This window comes from Pelobates fuscus, chromosome 6 (genome assembly GCF_036172605.1).
Source record: "Pelobates fuscus isolate aPelFus1 chromosome 6, aPelFus1.pri, whole genome shotgun sequence".
NCBI classification, from domain to species: domain Eukaryota; kingdom Metazoa; phylum Chordata; class Amphibia; order Anura; family Pelobatidae; genus Pelobates; species Pelobates fuscus.
The window spans coordinates 153,511,709-153,532,024 of record NC_086322.1 but is presented as its reverse complement, the minus strand read 5'-3'; the positions used below and the strand labels follow the sequence as shown (position 1 = coordinate 153,532,024).

General features: G+C 40.9%; 1 protein-coding gene across 1 annotated transcript in view; it reads left to right on the top strand.

The window, feature by feature from the left end:
• Positions 1–20,316, top strand: part of SCLT1 (sodium channel and clathrin linker 1) — a 149,537-nt gene that overhangs the window by 99,171 nt on the left and 30,050 nt on the right. Inside the window, exons 18-19 of the mRNA XM_063458431.1 lie at positions 2,195–2,387; positions 3,925–4,121. Of these exons, the coding sequence (XP_063314501.1) occupies positions 2,195–2,387; positions 3,925–4,121 (390 nt within the window). The remainder of the gene's footprint in view (positions 1–2,194; positions 2,388–3,924; positions 4,122–20,316) is intronic.

The window sequence follows — 20,316 nt, the reverse complement described above, 5'->3', positions numbered from 1 at the left end:
GTGTAAAAAGTATATTTTTCCTGCCTGTGATAATTACATTAACCCATTGTGTTCAGTAATTATATCACAGGCAGAGGGGAGGGTTTGTGTGTAATTGTTGGGAGTGTTTTACCCTGTGGGCAGTACTATGTGTGTAGAATGGGCATAAAAGCAGAGTGTTCGATTAAAAGTTCAGTTCTACTTCACCCTCAATTTGGAGTGCCATCTCTTATTGGGGGAATCTGCTACAAGGGATTGCTATGCTAGTCATACTCTCTTGCTATATCACTACTAAGCTCTTGTAAGAGCTTGTTCCTGTCTTGATCTCTGAAGGAGTCTACGGTGGTTATGGTGTCGGCTGGAGCGCTAGCAGCATCCTTCAACGGAGGTACCCAGTCGGGGTGCCAGGTGATCCGTTACAGTGTACATGAGCTAAATAGTTATTTTAAAAAATATACACATTTTATTAACAGATGTTAATGACCATTTGGTCAATTCTCACATGCTGCCTTATTAAATAGAAATAATATGACACACTAGTAACATATTTAATCACACTAATATCTTGTGAAGGCAAATTGCTACATCCCCTGTATTGTGACAGCAAGAACACTATAACTAGTTTGACGCCTTTGCAGAATATCTACCTAGCACATTTTTATTATATACACACAGAGTCCCCAGCAAATCCAAAACACCAATAAGTGATCCAACTGCATTTTCTGGCCAAAACTGATTTAGATTGCTGCCATGTCAAACTACCTCAACCTTGAAAGATTTGATTTGCTTATGGGGATTGTGCTGATACCTATGTGTTTTGGGATTTGAGAACTAACCCTCTTGTGTCAACAATATGATTACAAACCTGTCCGAAATTATCATTTATAAGAAGTTGAACGTGGTGTTTTGCATTTGATCAAAAGCAGAAAAGCATATTGTTTTTCTTTTTCTTTTTTTACTTATGATAAATATCAATTTTGGAAATCTATTTAATCTCTTGGGTGTCGTTTTGTATCACTGTTAGTAGATTTGTGAATTTGGACATAAGATTTCTTTTCTTCCCACTTTGAATGTATTGTATTATTTTATTTACCAGTAACAATGTGCCAAGTCTCAGAATGTTTAATCTGCCCTGAGGAAAAATAAACATTATTACGACATAACTTTCATCTTTCTTTCTATCCCCAGTCTTTTGCAATCACTTTTCCCCTTTCATTTCATAATTCTATATGGAATAACTTTTTTTTTTATCTTCAGAAAGTTGTGCTTGGATCTCGAATTCTTCTTCTGTCTAGTTTCACTGTTTTCTACATTTGTTCCCTGCCCTGAATTTGCAACATTAAACATTTCAATATTAGATTTTGATTTAATCTTTTGTCTATTGCATTATTTGAAGAACCCCTCAAAATTACCAGACATTATTTTACCGAAACAAATTCTGTAAAGTAATTAGCATAAAGTGCCTAATTCTGAGAAATAAACAATAGAAGTACATGCAACACCCAAATATGACCATGCTCACAAAGTAAACTAGAATATGACATGGGGCAGCATGTTCACTCATGCTGATAAAGTAAACTCCCAAGTTAATCCAAAATGGCCTGGTCATGCAACAGCTTCAGTTTTAGCAGCTTTATTAGATTAGAAGAAAGACAAAAAGGTCTCATAGTGCGACCGAAACGTTGTCGTCATTTCCTCTGATCTAATAAAGCTGTTCTTTGCATAGGCTATTTTGGAATTATTTTAAATATTTTTGGGAGCTTGCCATCTTGTGGTTTGGGTACCGTACACAAAATGTTGCTTCTGGCTGAGTTCCTTTCAACTGAGTTGGATAGTGTGGAAGTTAACTCAAGGAATTGGACTAAAAGTATCTATTGTTTTTTTCACTAAGGTGAAAGTTTTAGGTTTTGAATGAACACCGTTTAAAGTCTTTATTTTCTAATCTGAATTATAAACCCTGAATCTACCTCTTGGATCATACATTGGTATGGAAATCTATGTTTAGTTCTGGACAATGGGAGAATGTTCAGACTGTACCACCAGGTTTTGTCTTGTCATTGAAGCACAATTTTCTTTTATCCACATTCTTGGATGGCTTGTGTTTTGTTTTTAACTCCTGGGAGAGAAAGGATATTTGTATTGGTAGTTTTGAAATTATTCTATGTTTTGTGTATATTTAAAAAAAAAAAAAAAAACATTGTTTCCCCCTTTTCAGCTCTGGTGAAGAGTTGTCTCGATGTCAGGAAACTATGCAAAAACTTAATAGAATGTTGGAGTCCGAAAGGGAAGGCTTTAATTCTGTAAGTGAAGAAAGACTGAAACTTGTGCAGGATAATGAGAAGTTACGGAAAGAAGTAGAGGATTGGAAAAAGTCTGCAGTGGAAGTGCAACAAAAAATTACATTTCAGGTATTACATTTTTTTTTTTTTTAGGCTTTTTTGAAATATTGGAATAATCAACATCCGGATTTGGATTATAGTGTTGGAAAATTTTCCTTTTTACATATCCTTAATCCATAATCCTTTTGCATTTATTGGAATAAGTGTTACATTGAAATGAACACAAACATACATTTGTTCATTTGAGTCTTTTATTTTTTAAATTATTTTATTTGAGCTATTAACATAATGTTCCGTCATGTTCAACAGCATGTTATTGAAAATATACTAAAAACAAAAAAGGAATTAAAAGGATACTCAAGGCTCTCACTTATCCTGAAACTCAGTGCTTGTACTTTTAATGCATTATAAATACATATATTTTAATATAAGATTTAAAATAAAAATAAAAACATTTCTGGAGTTTGAAGTTCTTGCATTTGCTTCATATCCCTGGGGCTGTCTATGATTTCCCTCCAAACAAGGAAAACACCTTTCTTGGTATACCAAAACATAAGCAAAAAGCTTCTTATGGTACTTGGAGCATCCTAAATTTAGACTGTCTATGTATTTAGATTTTTATATTTAACGTTCATAAAGTAATCTATTTTACCTTCCACTCTTTAGAGTAATAGTCTGATGAGTATTTATAAGACATTATTTCCCCCATCACGTTCTTCTTGAAGGTAACAATCTCTAATGGCTTGGTTACCAATGCAGACATCCAACTTGAAAAGCCATGAGTACACACAACATTCTGCGTAAGGAAAATATTGTTCAAATGCAAGATGTTCTCTCCTACATTCTTTATCCTCTCCATACACCAAAACTTTGTTGCGTTAATAGGGAAGATTAGTTACCTTTTGGAGCAAATGGATGACGTGAATTTCTTCCGTTGGCATTGTGTTCCATTAATAGCTAAGTACTCTACTGTAAAACCCATGACACAAACGGTTCCTAGTAAATGACTGTAGCTCAATATACTATATTAGTTTTGTTTTTCTTGCATTGCAGTAATTAGCAAACATAGCAGTTTCCATAAATTACAATAAGATAAAACAAGAATCTGTACTAATCACCAAGCAGACAGATGGCAAATGTGGTGGGTTTAGAAAAAAAATATCAAAGGCAGCACTTGATCCAAGCTTGTGAAGAGTAATTATTATATATTGTATATCGCTGATTGTAATTAATAATATTTGTTCTTTTCAAATATCATGGGGAAGCTGTTTTTCTTGCTTTACTTGATGAGCTCATCAGAATTTGTACATGTGTGTGCGAGTTGTATGTGAATTTATCAAGCTGTGTGAATGCAGAGGGCTTCATTTACTAAACACTGAATGGAGTCAAGTTACCAACAGAGTTCCGCATTTATCCCAAAATAAAGTTGGCGCTGAGACATTTTCCTCTGTTCTGGCAAAATGAATTAATTATCATTGATAAACAGCCAGTATACAATGTACAAAATAAACCCCACAGAAACCCAGTGTTTGTTAATATATATTTTATCTTCATTAGGTATTGCTTTGCTTGTAAAGTGTATGGTGTTTTTTGCTTTTTGCATTAGGTGCAGACAATGGCACATGAATTTTCTTTGAAAGAACAAGGGTTTGAAGTGCAGTTGAAAGAGATGGAAGATAGCAATCGGAAAGGTGTAAATGAGCTGATGAAGTTAATGACAGCTCAGCGAAAGTCAGCAAACAGATGGAAGCAGGAGACCCGAAAACTATCAGAAAGTACTGAGAGCAGGCTTGGAAACCTGCGGTATGTAAATCGGAAACTAATTGCCCCCTGGCATTTTATTATTTATGTGTGTGGGGGCTGGATTTTTTTTTTATCCCTCATAGCTTGCTGTCTATTCACTTTAACCTTTTGAATGCTAGAGGCGTTAACATATCTTACAGTAAGTATCAGGATAGGGCATTGCTTTTTACATTGACCACTGGCATAAAGTTCTCATTTGAGGTGCCCTGCTATTAAAATAATCCCAAAGTATTACTCCAGAGTATTATTTAAACTTTCCTGCCCTACTAAAAGGAACATGCTGACCTCTAGCAATAAGTAACTATTTATTTTGATAGTCACTGTAGTGACATTTGAATAAACATTCTAAGGGGCTACACAACACTGCTGGTCTTTAATTTCCAGATGTGTGCATCATACCTTTTCATGATGTGCGGTGAGATTGGTGTATATTTAAAAAAGCTTTCATATTCATGTAAAAGAAACACTCTAGGATTACATTTTCTCACTATCGCAAACCCAGGAAAGCTGTAGGAGTGGGTTCGATAAATTTAAAATCATAATTGAGTACCATAGTCCGTGTAAAACTATTCTAGAAGAATTTATTCCTGGAAATGAACTGTGATAGTAGAAAACTGGGCATGAAAGCAGGAGAGTAAATAAACAAAAATATGAAATAGCAGAAAGTGTGAAAATATTGATCTGGAACGTTTTTTATTATATGTTCACTAATGCTTTGCTTTTACCCACTACCTAGGGGACATATATACACAGACATGAGTGTGTATTCTAATATATGCATTATTATTATTATTATTATTATTATTATTATATTTCTGTCATTTAAAATGTTTGTTTAATGACTTAATGTTTATCACCATTGTTTCACTGCATTATATTGTAGCTTTGGGGGTTTTCTCCGCACACACCTTATCCCTAGAGCTTTTAAGATCCTAGCCCCTTGATACTAAAAGTGAAATTTCTAGCATGATATACAATGATCTAAACAAAATTATGGAAAAAAAAGATGGAGTGTGAAGGGTGAATGTGCTGTTGGAAGAGAGAACAATTAGAGCAAGACAAACTATGGGATTTAAAGATATTAACTCTATGGGGAGGATATAAAAATAATTTTCAGATTCATGCAGTTGTGAAAATGTGTGGGAGAGCCGTACAGTACAAAATTCTTTAGGGAACAGGTTAATGTTTGTGGGTGGTGCCTGTTACATGAGATCGAACCCCTATCCTCTCCCCTCCCATTAATAGATGGCATCTTGCCAAGGCAGCATGATTAGCATGAGATTCAGTCATGTGAGAACGGCTGTGCTCTCTGTCCTAGAATATGTCACATTGATCTAGATAATTCTAATTTTATCCAGCTATGAAAATATCCTCATTTCAGATTTACGTACATACCCAAACTAAAAACCAAATTGAATATTATGCCAGACGTGCAAACAGTTTCCAACTGTATTTACAAATATGCATTGCACACACATTTTTTTCATTGTGAATGCCCTTTAGCTGACATTTTTGCTGAGTCTTGACACTTGTCCCAGAGCTTTGCTTTTCCAAGGTATGCTAATTAAAAACTTGCTCAGCAGAATTTAATGTTGCAGTGTTATTTATACTGCGTTTCAACCAGTTTAGGAAATAGTGACCCTCAACTGTGCTAACCCAGCTTATTGCAGAAGAACTACCACTTGTGAATCTCTCCCTGGAGGGTTTATTTGTCTTCCCTTCAAGATGAAAATTACACTTGTGAGTACAATGTGACTATCAAGGCATTAAAAAATGGGTCCTGCGGAAAATGTAAACCCTTCAAAGTTTTCAAAGCCACTGAAAAGATTATTGGTAGAGACCAAAATATCCTGTAAATACCTTAATAAGTAAAGTCCAGAGTAGAAATGTAGTGCAGATCTTTTCCAGTCTCTTCTATTGACTACTCTTTAAGGAAAATAATTGTACACACACTGCAGTCCTAAAGTGTTTGGACAGTGACACACATTTCGGGAACTGAAAAAGGAATCGCAAAATCTAGCCAATTTTGAAAATACGTTTTTCCAGTTCACTAATATTTCGTGTTTAGTTATTAATCTCTTTTGTTCCCTCAGATGTTTACTCTAAGGAAACATTGACTGAAATGATATAGTGCTGACTGTCAGTTTTATTTTAAGATTAGTTGCATCTATGAATCATAATCATGTAGGAATTTAGCCCAATTTTAAATTCAGTAGTCCATACATTTTTGGGGTTTCATTTGACAGTTGACTCTGCAGTTGTTTTTAGATAGGTGTATCTATTTGTCCTGCACAAGAGGGCTGCCAGATTGTTTAAGGTTGTTGAGGTGATCCTAGGTCTGGAATTTATCGCTTTCCAATAATGAGGTTTAACTGGTACAAAAGCAAACAGTTGCAAAACTTTAGTCACCAAAACAACTTTAGCTTAATTAAGCAGTTTGGGTATATTCATCTGAAGTCTCACTGCTCAATTCTCTGCCATTTAGGAGTTAAATCACTTTGTTTCTGTTTATTTAGAACTAGCCACACCTCCCCTGGCTGTGACTCAGCATGCATGCAATAAATGGTTTCATTTTCAATCAGATTTTAACTTAATTTAAGGGCTTTTAACTCTTACTCTGTAAATTAAACTTTAATTACATAAAGAAGGCTCATGCCATTAACCGTGCAGGAGATAATTCTAAATTAAACATGATACCGGAGAAACTGACGGAAGCCAAGCACAGAGAGATGGACACAGGTTTCTTCAGGAAGGAAGAGATTCTTTATTGGATCACCGATCGGGACTCAGAGGGACTAGCGTCACCAAAATACCACAAGTTCTGAGCCCCGGACAATAGTGCAGGCTCCTTATATAGGCACATAACTCCTCCCATATTAAGCTCCACCCGCACATTCTCTTAACCAATCAACACAAATAAGAATTAACTTCCTGTTTGACCGCATGGCTTGTCCAGCACAATGGAGGAGGGGGAATACTACATCCTGTATTCTTGCACATGCTCCGTACACTACTGATCGTATCTTGCCTCGTGCAACCAACTGATCGATACGTCAGCATATGCACGTACACATGCCACGTGGTAATCTCGGCCTACTAAATTTATTTTTACCGAGATTCCACCACATTCCCCCCTTTGATGCCTCTTGATATTTCACAATTACTTGAGGCATCACTTAACCTTGGTTTGCATACACCTCAAGTTACCTTGAACCAGACCAGACTTAACTTATGATGTGAATCTTCAACACTCATCTTCCTGCATTGGTTCTCCCTGATCTAGAGCCTTATACTTATAAATCGCCATTATCTGTGCAGCAGCCTTCCTCTCTGCTATATTTTCTATCAGGCTTTGCACAGACCTAACTACTAAGGGTATAAGACACGGCAGGAGTAGACACAACATTAAAATCAGTAGGACTCCACCTACCACTGCCTTAAGCCTTCCAAACCACTCATACCAGCTACCAAACCAACTACTTGGATTATACCCTTTCCATACCTGAGTAGGCACATGCGCTAGTTTAACCATATGGCTAGTAAGCTCAGCTATTGCTTGCCCTTCGTCATCTATTTGAAGACAGCAATTGCTCAGGTTAAACTTCCCACATACACCTCCCTCTACTGCCAAAAGGTAATCCAAGGCTAATCTATTTTGGTAAACTGCTGTCCTCATTCTGGTATTATGCTTCGCTAGAAGATTGAGCGCTTGTGATGTTTCGTTAGTAATAATCTCAACCACCGCCTGTAATCTTATAATACGGTTGAGCATATAAATAGGGGTTCTATAACCAAAGGTACCATCCTCTGCCCACGTGGCTGGCCCATAATAATCTATGATACGCTGGGGAGGCCATTCATCATCTTCCCAGGCGCCTATCTCTATGGGTCCCCTTTTCTTCCTATGATTCACATCATACACTTTAACACCTAAAGTCTCACCTGTTTCAATCGGTAACAAGAAGAAGGATGGTTTGAGCATACCCAACACACATGCCCCTTCCCAGTCCTGTGGCAACTCCGAATAGGCTTTCTTACCACAGATCCAGTACAAATTTGCTGGGGCTCTCCAGGTAGATGTGATGGATAAATCAAACCACACATCCTTTAAATTGGCGTATCTAGCAAACGGGTTAGATGGTTCTGAGACATTTGAAGCCGACCACCAAGTTGTATTCTTTGTATCATCATCATAAGCTTTTTGCCCTAGACAAGTTAATTCTCCTACAGAAGTATTATACATTATTCCTTTCCTTGCTATGCAAACATAACCTATGATGGAGGTCTTTAATCTCCACTCAGATTTACCTCTAACACTCATATGATAATCGGCTTGTGTAGATATTAATTGGTCAACTGCCTCAGAACCGGACATTACCTCCTTTGCTTCCCAAGGCCATTGGTCTCCCATGTTAGTACCTCCACACACATAGCAGTTGGTAACATTAAGACTACCGGCAATACTTTCAGCTAAGTCAATGAACAGGTTTTTAGCATTATGGGGGATCTTATTATCTATACTCATCTCTTCATAAAAGGAATGGTATACTTGATGAGTTTGGGAGGATACCGTATCAGTCTCTATCCCTATGAACAATACTGTCCCAGGATCTAAACCCGTCCCGTATATTTGAAACCCAAATAAATTGCCATATTTGTCTAAGAACTTATCGGGGTTATTTATAAGTATATGGATGGGATTACATTCCATAGACTTACAATATGGGCTAGTCGGCAACTTAGTCACTATCATGTCTTTGTCTACTGTCTGTCCCCAAGTCGCCCACCCCACACAAGACCAATATGGGCAGAAGTTATAGTCTTTATTTGGGCATCTAGGACTCACATATTTATTTTTACTACTGGGACAAATATATTTATCATTAGACCCATACGTCCTCTCCCATCTAAGATCCCCACATACATTCCACGGCTTTCTACCACTCGATATCGCTTTACACGCATCAAATAGCAGAACACCCGAAGAATGTACGGATTCTAACACCGTCTTATTAATTAGGGTCCCCTGAGGATCTCCATTCCTGAGAGTCAACCAAATTGTACGAGGTTGATACTCTGGACTGAAGCACTTAGGTTCTCCTACTCCTAAATGGCACACACTATAGTCTATATTTAGGTATCTACATCTCGATACATCTCCTTTACACTCGTATTGTGAATGCCAAATTAGGGTTTGGGAAATATGGTTACCTGTTCTCGTAGTCTTAATGCATACCTCACAGCTAGGAGTGTCGGTACCTCTACCTTCCTGAATATAAAAACACATATAAATAAACACTATCAAAAACACATCTTTCGCCGTCATCCTCAGTCTTCGTCCGTGCGAAGGCACCTCAGCTTCCAGGATGTAAGGGCTGCAGGGAATGGAGTTCTGCTCGTCTTCACAGGAGTCCCTTCGAGACTTTCCCTGGCTTATAAACTATACGTCGGTGGGCGGACAGGCTTTATTATGGCCTTCTCACTCACGCACCAAATCCCAAAAATAATAAAATTTGTAATCCACAATAGTTCCTCGTTACTCCGACTGAGTAGTGCGTTTTAACCGGATCTTGCAGGGATTCTCTGGATCTGCTGTAACTTGCCAAGAATCGACTGCTGCTGGTTTAACCCTGGAGTGATGTATCCACGGAGTCACTTCGGCTACTTTTATCGCTGTAGGGGTAGACAAAAGAACAACATAAGGACCTCTCCACTTGGGCCCTAACGGTACATTATTCCACTCTTTAATCCACACTTGATCTCCTGGATGATAACTATGAACAGGGGGATAAATATTCACAGGTAATCTATCTTGTACCCATTTCTGTACCTCCTCCATAGTCTTACCCAACTCTACAACCTGCTGCCGAGTAATTCCTTCTCCCAACTGACTCAAATCCCCCCTTAAGTTACCAAGTACGGGAGGTGGTCGCCCATACATGATTTCAAAAGGAGAGAGGCCCATCCTTCTGGTAGGGGTACTGCGGATTCGCAATAGAGCTATGGGTAAAAGAACGTTCCACTTAAGTTGGGTTTCCTGACACATTTTAGCCAACTGGTTCTTAATAGTTCTATTCATTCTCTCTACCTTACCAGAGCTCTGGGGTCTATATGCAGTATGAAGCCTCCACTTTATACCAAGCATATGAGTCAGTTGTTGTAGGCACTGATGAACAAAAGCTGGACCATTGTCCGATCCTATAGAACAGGGTAGTCCATATCGGGGTATTATTTCTCGCAGCAGGAATCTCACAACTTCTCCTGCTTTCTCTGTACGAGTAGGACATGCTTCTACCCAGCCTGAATAGGTGCACACAATTACCAGCAGGTAACGATGTCCACCCGATTTAGGCATCACTGTAAAGTCTATTTGTAGATCGGACATGGGGAGTCCCCCCATAAACTGGACTCCTGGTGGCTTTACTGGTCCTTGTCTTGCATTATTTTTAGCACACGTTACACATCTTCGTACAATGGCCTGAGTCAAGTTGGACAATCTTGGTATGTAGAAATGTTTTCTGAGAGATTCTTCAGTACTGTCTCTCCCAGAATGTGTCCCGTTATGATAATTTTGGACAATTTCTACCGCTAGTGATGCTGGTATGACTATTCTTCCATCTTCTAGCTGATACCACTTGTTCTCCAAATACTTTCCTGGTTCAGTCTTTAACCACTCCTCTTCTTGAGCTGTATAAACTGGAGTCCATTGGGACAGTGGAGTTGGTATAAGAGCAGCTATATGCCCCACATACTCCTGTCTTCCTGATTCAGCAGCACGCTTAGCTGCACTATCTGCCATCCGATTTCCCTTAGTTACATCACCATCTCCTCTCAGATGCGCTCGACAATGTATGATACCGACTTCTTTCGGCTCCCACACTGCTTCCAATAGTTGTAAGATTTCAGCTGCGTATTTGATTTCTTTGCCTTCTGAATTCAGTAGTCCTCTTTCTTTATACAAAGCTCCGTGGGCATGAGTGGTTAAAAACGCATATTTGGAGTCCGTGTAGATGTTCACTCTTAAACCTTCAGCCAATTGTAACGCTCGTGTCAGTGCTATCAATTCTGCCTTTTGTGCTGATGTTCCTTTCGCCAGTGGCCGAGCTTCTATCACCTTGTCTATTGTTGTCACTGCATATCCTGCATAGCGGATCCCTTCTTTCACATAACTACTGCCGTCGGTATAATATTGAACATCGGGGTTCTGGATGGGAAAATCACGAAGATCTGGTCTACTTGAGAATACTTCATCCATTACTTCCAAACAATCATGTTGACTTTCAGTAGGTTGTGGCAAAAGGGTAGCTGGATTTAAGGTGTTTACAGTCTCTAAATGCACTCTTGGGTTTTCACACAACATTGCTTGATACTTGGTCATACGGCTGTTACTAAACCAATGATTTCCTTTGTAATCCAACAACGTCTGTACTGCATGTGGGACTCGTACATAAAGTTCTTGACCCAGAGTGAGTTTATCGGCTTCAGCTACTAGCAGGGCGGCTGCAGCTACGGCTCTTAGACAAGGTGGAAGTCCGCTGGCCACTGCATCCAATTGCTTAGACATGTAGGCAACAGGTCTTTGCCATGATCCCAAGTACTGTGTCAATACTCCCACAGCCATTCTTCTTTGCTCGTGTACATACAGGTAGAATGGTCGTGTGTGATCAGGTAGACCTAATGCTGGGGCACTCATCAAAGCCTTCTTCACATCTTCAAATGCCGTTTGCTGTTCTTGGGTCCATAAGAAGGGGTCGTGCTCTGTACCTTTGATAGCTGCGTACAGAGGTTTTGCCAGTATCGCATAGCTGGGAATCCATATCCTACAGAAGCCTGCTGCCCCCAAGAATTCTCGCACTTGTCTTCTATTCTTGGGTATTGGTATTTGGCAGACAGCTTCTTTTCTCTCTGGCCCCATAATCCTTTGACCTTCAGAGATATGGAATCCCAGATACTTGACAGTTGGCAAACACAACTGAGCCTTCTTCCTGGACACCTTGTATCCTGCCTTCCAGAGAATATGTAGTAGATCGTGCGTTGCTTGCTGACATTTTTCTTTTGTAACTGCTGCTATCAACAAGTCATCTACATATTGTAACAATACACATTCTCCTGGGATAGACTCGAAATCCAGTAGATCTTGACTTAGAGCTGAACCAAATAGGGTAGGTGAATTTTTAAACCCTTGGGGCAGTCTTGTCCAAGTCATTTGGCGTTTTGAGCCCGTTACAGCGTTCTCCCATTGGAAAGCGAAAATACATTGACTTTCTGCGGCAATTCGGAGGCAAAAGAAGGCATCTTTGAGATCTAAGACTGTGAAGTAAGTAGCCCCGCCCGGAATTAAAGCAAGCAGGTTATATGGATTGGGTACAACTGGATGTATACTAACAACCGCATCATTGACTGCTCTCAAGTCCTGCACAGGTCGATACTCATCTGTACCGGGCTTTTGAACAGGCAGCAATGGGGTGTTCCAGGGGGAAGTACAGAATTTTAGGATACCATACCGTATGAACTTATCCAGATAGGATTGGATGTTCTTCTTAGCCTTCTGTGGGATGTGGTATTGTCTTAGGCTCACTGGATAAACCCCAAGTTTCAGTTCAATTTTTATAGGTGGAATATTGCGGGCCAGTCCTGGTGGGTTGTTCTCTGCCCAAACTCCTGGTATGTTAAACAATGTCTCATCACTCCTAGGGTTTTGGCTAGTCAACACTGTATAAAGTCGCCACTCTTCTTCCTTTGGTACGGATAAAGTCATAATACCTGAAGGTCCATTAAACTTTAAGGATGTTGTTCCATTTGGTAGGAACGTAATCTGCGCTTGTAATTTTGATAGCATATCACGTCCCAGCAATTGGACTGGACATTCAGGCATATAAAGGAATTGGTGTTTTACTACGTGGCCTCCCAATGTACAGAGTCGACTTTTAAGAACCGGTTTTTCAGCACTTCTTCCAGTTGCTCCTATCACAGTAATAGTCCTTCCAGATGGAGGAGCAACTAGATTAGTCACCACTGAATGTTCAGCACCAGTGTCGATCATGAACGCACTCCTTTTTCCCCCTATTGATACATCGACCATAGGCTCCGCTCGACCAAGGGGGATGGAGCCCGGTCGGTATCAATAGTCCTCCATGACCGTGTCAGCCAATCCTACAAAGTCCCTACCTTCTCTATCGCGGGACCTTTGCGCTGCTGGAATGTACCTGTCTTCCCTAACACTTCCTCTGTTTCCATTACTCCCTCTATAACCATTACTCCCTCCGGGGCCTCCTCTACCTCTCGCTCTGCCTCTAAAGTTTCCGTAGCCTGCCCTGGGTTGGTCTCTCTCGTACTGCTCTCTTTGCGGACATTCGTTCCTCCAATGCCCTTCTTCCTTGCAATACGCGCATTGATCCCTACTCAAAGGCTCTCTACTCCATCTATTATTGCCTCTATCTGGGCCCCGTTTATCTACGCCTGCGATCGCTACCGCTAGCATATCAGCCTTTTTACGCATCTTGCGCTCTTCCTCTTTCTTACTTTCTGTATCCCTGTTCATATAGACCTTATTTGCTACCTCCATTAGTTGGGTGATGGACATACCTGCAAACCCTTCTAACTTTTGTAGCTTGCGCTTAATATCCCCGTATGCTTGGCTGACAAAGGCGGAGTTAACCATTCGGGAATTGTCTGCGTCTTCCGGATTAAAGGGGGTATACAAGCGGTATGCCTCCAATAATCGGTCATAAAAGACACTGGGCGCTTCATCGCTTTTCTGGATCACCTCAACTGTCTTCGACATGTTAATGGCTTTCTTTCCTCCTGCTTTCATGCCAGCAATTATAGCGTCTCTATAGGCTCTGAGTTGAACCATATCAGCACCATTTACGTTCCAATCGGGATCAGTGTTGGGATAATGTGTTGCGGCCCATGCTGCTGGATTAGCTTGGTTCAAAACACGGGCTCTATCCTCTAGTGCTTTTATGGCTGCTTGATTTATTCTTGTCCTTTCCTCATTGTTAAATAAAGTCATTAGTAACTGCTGGCAATCAGCCCATGTCGGATTATGCGTCTGTACTATTGAGGTGAACAGATCAGTCATAGCTTGTGGTTTCTCAGTATACGAGGAATTATGGGTCTTCCAGTTTAAAAGATCGGTTGTGGTAAATGGGACATATACGAAGACTGGGTCAGCGTGTGCCATTTGACCTGCGGCATCGATATAAGCTGACCCGGGATTCAGACGAAGAGGCATCTGATAGTGCTTTAATTGTTGGGCACCAGTCAACTGTCGGGTTTGGATGGGGCTACGTAGAGAGGCGTCAGTCATGGGTTCCGGTCGGGGAGAGATAGGGTATGGGGATGTGGGAGGTTGGTTTTGGGAAAAGGTCGTAAATAAAACACTTCGAGCCGAGCTAGATGAAGCTTGACCGGAAGTCTGAAGTGGCGCCAAATCAGGATATTCGTTTCTAATGGGGGTGGGTTCTGGTTCCGGAAGGGGAGATTTAGTACGAGGGGGGGTGGATCCTGTACTGGAGGAGGAAGCGGAAGTGGATGGGGGTAATGAGGGGAGGGCTGCAGGACTTCCTGCGTTTGCGTCACTTCTTCTTAACGGAAAGTAAGGGGGCGGCAAAGGGATCTCGGACTCAGGGGGCGTGTCCAAAATGGGCCTGACACCAGTCCTAGTGGACGAACAAGTCCTAGCTACCATGAGGCGACACTGCTCCTCGTGGCATGTCTGGAGCCATTTTGGCGAGTCATTTACGGCCTGTCTCCAACAGTCAATATAAGGAAACTGGCCGTAAAGTTCAGGCCTACCTGATACAGCCACGTGTAAACGCTGTACCAGAGTTAGATCCAAACTGCCACGTGGCGGCCATGCCGCAACCAAAGTAGGCCACTCCCTAGTACACAAAGTGACCAAACGTACAGGAGACATTTTAACCCCAAAATCACAAGTTTTGAATCCCTTTTTAAAATTCTTCACCATACAACCTAAGGGATCCGGAATCGTTGACTGCGACGCACCCATACTTAACAATGGAACGTCGTCGACAACGAATACTATACACGCGTACTATTCAACAGTCACACCCGTTTCCTCTGGCAACAGCACCACGTGGTACGGTTACCAAGTGAAACGTACACAATAACAATAAACACTCAGGGAATTCCCGTACACACACAGCTGTTACACCAGTCACTATATAATCAATATTATGCCCTTTGGCGTAACTATACAGTCACCCACGCTATAATTCTCTATATACGAATTACCCGTCTATAACACACCCCAGTAACATCGTCTTTTACAAATAGCGGTTACAGTACGGTTAGCATAGGTCAAAGCACAAGTTAAGGTCACAATACAATTATTAGTGGTTATGGTGTTAAACATGCAATGGACAACAATGATTAGTACTTATATACAGTGTCAGTAAATATACAGGGTTATGGTACCGTGCACTATAATACAGCAACACACTATTAACACTCTCGCTAGACGGCTGAGCTCGCGCTATCTAACAAGATATACACTTTACTAAACAATCGTTAACACATTTACAATTCCCAACTAAACTATTGGCCAGTACCTTGAATGGACTACCTAAAACTATATACACCCGTTTTGGTTAGCCACACTGCCCAATCACCACATATATAGCGAGCTAGAGAACCGAATTTACACAGGCGCCTCTTAGTCGCACTATCAAAAGTCTAGTGGGTTCCAAATTTACACGCCTTCCCACTTAGCCCAGATAGGATGAGAACTAGCGAACCGAATTTACACAGGCGCCGCTTAGTCTCCCGGTCCCTCCGACCTAGCGAACGTAATATACACCCTAGAACGCTAGTCTAGACAAGACACCGGTGTCCGGCTAGGGCTATTTACACCAGGACCCCGCCTGACTAACCAAATCAAACGGTCTGACTAAAGAGCGTTCGATCGAGCGGTGCGCCTTCGCTCCTTCCCTCCGACAGAGGGGGCAGATACACAGATTCAAACCCCTTTGGGCCTACCGCACAATCGGTATACCCCTAGTGGGTCCTGCCGTCTAAAACAGCAGTTGTCTTACCTCCTCGTTCCTGAACCTGAGTTCACACTCATCGACGGGGACACCCCAGCACTTCTCACGTAGAGGCCGATGATCTCCTGGACAACAGACCAGTGGCGCCGAGACGAAGGGAGGTCCACGCAGAAGTTCAGGGGTGCAGCCGTAGAGAACGTGGGCAAAGATAGACCGTCTCACGCCTCTGCCTCTCAGCTACCGTTGAACGATGAGTTTCCCGGCCAATGCACCAAATGATACCGGAAAAACTGACGGAAGCCAAGCACAGAGAGATGGACACAGGTTTCTTCAGGAAGGAAGAGATTCTTTATTGGATCACCGATCGGGACTCAGAGGGACTAGCGTCACCAAAATACCACAAGTTCTGAGCCCCGGACAATAGTGCAGGCTCCTTATATAGGCACATAACTCCTCCCATATTAAGCTCCACCCGCACATTCTCTTAACCAATCAACACAAATAAGAATTAACTTCCTGTTTGACCGCATGGCTTGTCCAGCACAATGGAGGAGGGGGAATACTACATCCTGTATTCTTGCACATGCTCCGTACACTACTGATCGTATCTTGCCTCGTGCAACCAACTGATCGATACGTCAGCATATGCACGTACACATGCCACGTGGTAATCTCGGCCTACTAAATTTATTTTTACCGAGATTCCACCACAAACAGACTGTGCAATAAATTAAGTACAAACATTAGATCTCACTTTACAGGAAGTGTTTAGAAAGGCTGTGCATGTCACATGCAGGGAGGTGTAACTAGGGCTTAACTCCTAAATGGCAAAGAATTGAGCAGTGAGAGTGCAGCGGCATGATCTATACATCAAACCTGCTTCATTAAGCTAAAGATGTTTTGGTGACTGCAGTTACCCTTTAATAATTTAAATGAGCACTATAGCATTAGGATAACAGACCTAAAGGTATAGAGCCTCCCTTTGCGGTAAAATGACATTAAAAAAAAAAAAGATTTTGAATTTAATGCTTCCTTATGAGCTGCCACATCATGTGAGCGAGTTTTACTCCATCAGTGCAGTAGAAGCACTTCAAGTGGCTATCTGGACGACAGTGACTAGAGGTGTATTTAACTCTGCAGTGTAAATTTTCCAATTTCTACAAAAACTGCAGTGTTTTACATTGCAGGGTAAAAATGACAGAACAACTGCACCCAGACCACTTCACTGAGATGAAGTGATCTGGGTGACTTTATCGGTCCTTTAAAATCAACTCTGGTTCATTTTAAGAAACTCATAGGTGAGCTCACTTTTAGAAATGACCTGGTAAACCACTAATAGTAACTACTGAATGATTAAATATGTTTTTCAGTGGCATAGACTAGGTTACAGCTAGTAAAATATGAGGAACACTCTCCTTATAGAGAAGGCTGTGCCCGTGTGACCCTAGAGACCTTATATAAACCTCTCTCTTTAAAAACAAAATGGTCAAGTTACAATTTACTATTATTATTATTATCATCAGCATTTATATAGAGCCAACATACTCTGCAGCTCATTATAATAATAGAATGGGGATATTTGACAAATAATTATCATACAGAAAATAACAGAGAAAATAGGTTAAGTATGCCCTGCTAAAACCAGCTTACTATTTGTGAGGAAGGGTTAAAGAGCAAGAACAGCTACTATATGTGCATTTCCAGTCATGGTTTGAGTCTCATTGTATTCTCGTTGACACAAGGGAACCACTCAGAAAGTTAACTCTGATTGTGACTGTGCATCCTTTGTGTCCCTGCCCCTACTATCTGTGTTCTGTATTATACAATTCTCTATGTAGCAGTAAGGGGCAATTCCTTACACGCACACATATGTAATGGTGGCAACCTTGAGTTGTGGAAGAGGACTGTTCAGCTATTTAATAGGACCCCTCCTCACTCATCCACCGTTCAGCATTGGCTCACATTGCATTATGTTATTGTATACATTGTTACCAAGTTACCGCAGTAAACTTCCAGTTCCAGTGTTCGGCCATTAAGCAGTGTCAGCGTTCCAAGGGAAGCTGTTAATAGGAGGTTTGTCTTGTGGTCAAGCCTCTCCAGGGTAATTTACCAATCTACCACTGCAATGAAAAATAAACTGCACCAAAAAAAATTGAATTTAAATGGCTGAAACAGTGAGGTTGTAATATTTATTTATTTTATTTATAAAATATTTTACCAGGAAACTCCCTATTCACCACTCATTGTGGCACTTACATGTGTTTTAAGTGAAAGGACCTGTGCTTTTTAACATTTACTTTGAAACAATGTGATTGCTCCTGCTTAAAGGAACACTATAGTGTTGGGAATACAAAGCTGTCCCTGGATCGTGCTTCTCCCCTGCTGACATCGCACGATCTATGAACTAAATGCACAGCGAGCACCGTGCATGCATTAGGCCTTCTCATAGGAATTCATTGAACCAATGCTTTCTTATGGCATTAAGGATACTAGAGCCTTTTTAAAAAATATATATATAGACACCCCAGTGTCAGCCAACATGACTGAAGGTACCAGTACTAGAATCACATACCTTGGTATCCATATCGACTCGTCTTGACTCATTGGATGCTAGACTTCCTGGAGAAAAGGTTCATTGCTTCCTTGATTTCATTGAAATTTTAGTTTGCACATCATTCCGCAGACACACGCCTTTATTTACAGACTGGTATGTCTCTTACCAAGTCTCCCCAATGATGACAGTAAGGTGTCTTTGGACACCAACGCAAAGACATATCTGAAATTGTGGCAGAGGTCCCTAGCTAATTGGAACAGGAAGTGCATATTTCTTCCACCACTAATCAGATGACTCTCCTGAAGTCTGAACTGAAGCAGACTAGATGGGGACGAATGGTTCTTATCTGCCGTTACATTCTATGTTTCTATGTAACTGCAGCCTCAATTTGAGGCCATAAACAGTGATATGTGTCTAAGAGGGCAATCTATGTCTATTCCTCTTCCTCTCACAACATCCAAATTCATGTTGTATGTTTTGATCCTACTCGCCTTCTATTCAGGACACTGATTTAGAATAGGAGCAACATCTAGTAAAATATCTCTGTCCAAAGCATTAAGAAATTAGCACACTACAGTGAGGGGGAAAAGTATTTGTTCCCTGCTGATTTTGAACATTTGTCCACTGATAAAGAAATTGTCAGTCTATAATTTTAATGGTAGGTGTATTTTAACAGTGAGAGACAGAATAACAAAGAAAAAAAAAATCCAAAAAAGCATCTTAAAACAATTATAATTTGATTTGCATGTCAATGGGTGAAATAAGTATCCTTTATCAATCAGCCATTTCTGGCTCCCAGGTGTCTTTTTATACAGGTAACGAGCTGGGATTAGGAGCAGTCTCTTAAAGGGAGTGCTCCTAATCTCAGCTCATTACCTGTATCAAAGACACCTGTCCACAGAAGCAATCAGTCAATCAGATTCCAAACTCTCCACCATGGCCAAGGCCAAAGAGCTATCCATTGATGTCAGGGACAAGATTGTAGACCTACCACAAAGCTGAAATGGGCTGAAAGACCATCGCCAAGCAGCTTGGTGAGAAGGTGACAACAGTCAGTGTGATTTTTCGCAAATGGAAGAAACACAAAATAATGATCAGTCTCCCTCGGTCTGGTGCTTCATGCAAGATCTCACCTTGTGGAGTTTCAATGATCATGCGAACGGTGAGGAATCAGCCCAGAACTACACGGGATGTGTTTATGTGTCAATGATCTCAAGGCAGCTGGGACCATAGTCACCAAGAAAACAATTGGTAACACACTATGCCGCGAAGGACTGAAATCCCCTTGCTCAAGAAAGTACATGTGCAGGCCCATCTCAAGTTTGCAAATTAACATCTAAATGATTCAGGGGGAGAACTTGGTGAAAGTGTTTTGGACAGATGAGACCAAAATCGAGCTCTTTGGCATCAACCCAACTCGCCGTGTTTGGAGGAGGAGGAATGCTGCCTATGACCCCAAGAACACCACTCCCACTGTCAAACATGGAGGTGGAAACATTATGCTTTGGGGGTGCTTTTCTGTTTTACTGCATCACATCAAAGGGACAGGGCCTTGTACCGTCAAATCTTGGGTGAGAACCCGGCTGTATTAGCAAGTCACTAACTTACATTTTGGATCACTTATTTCTCA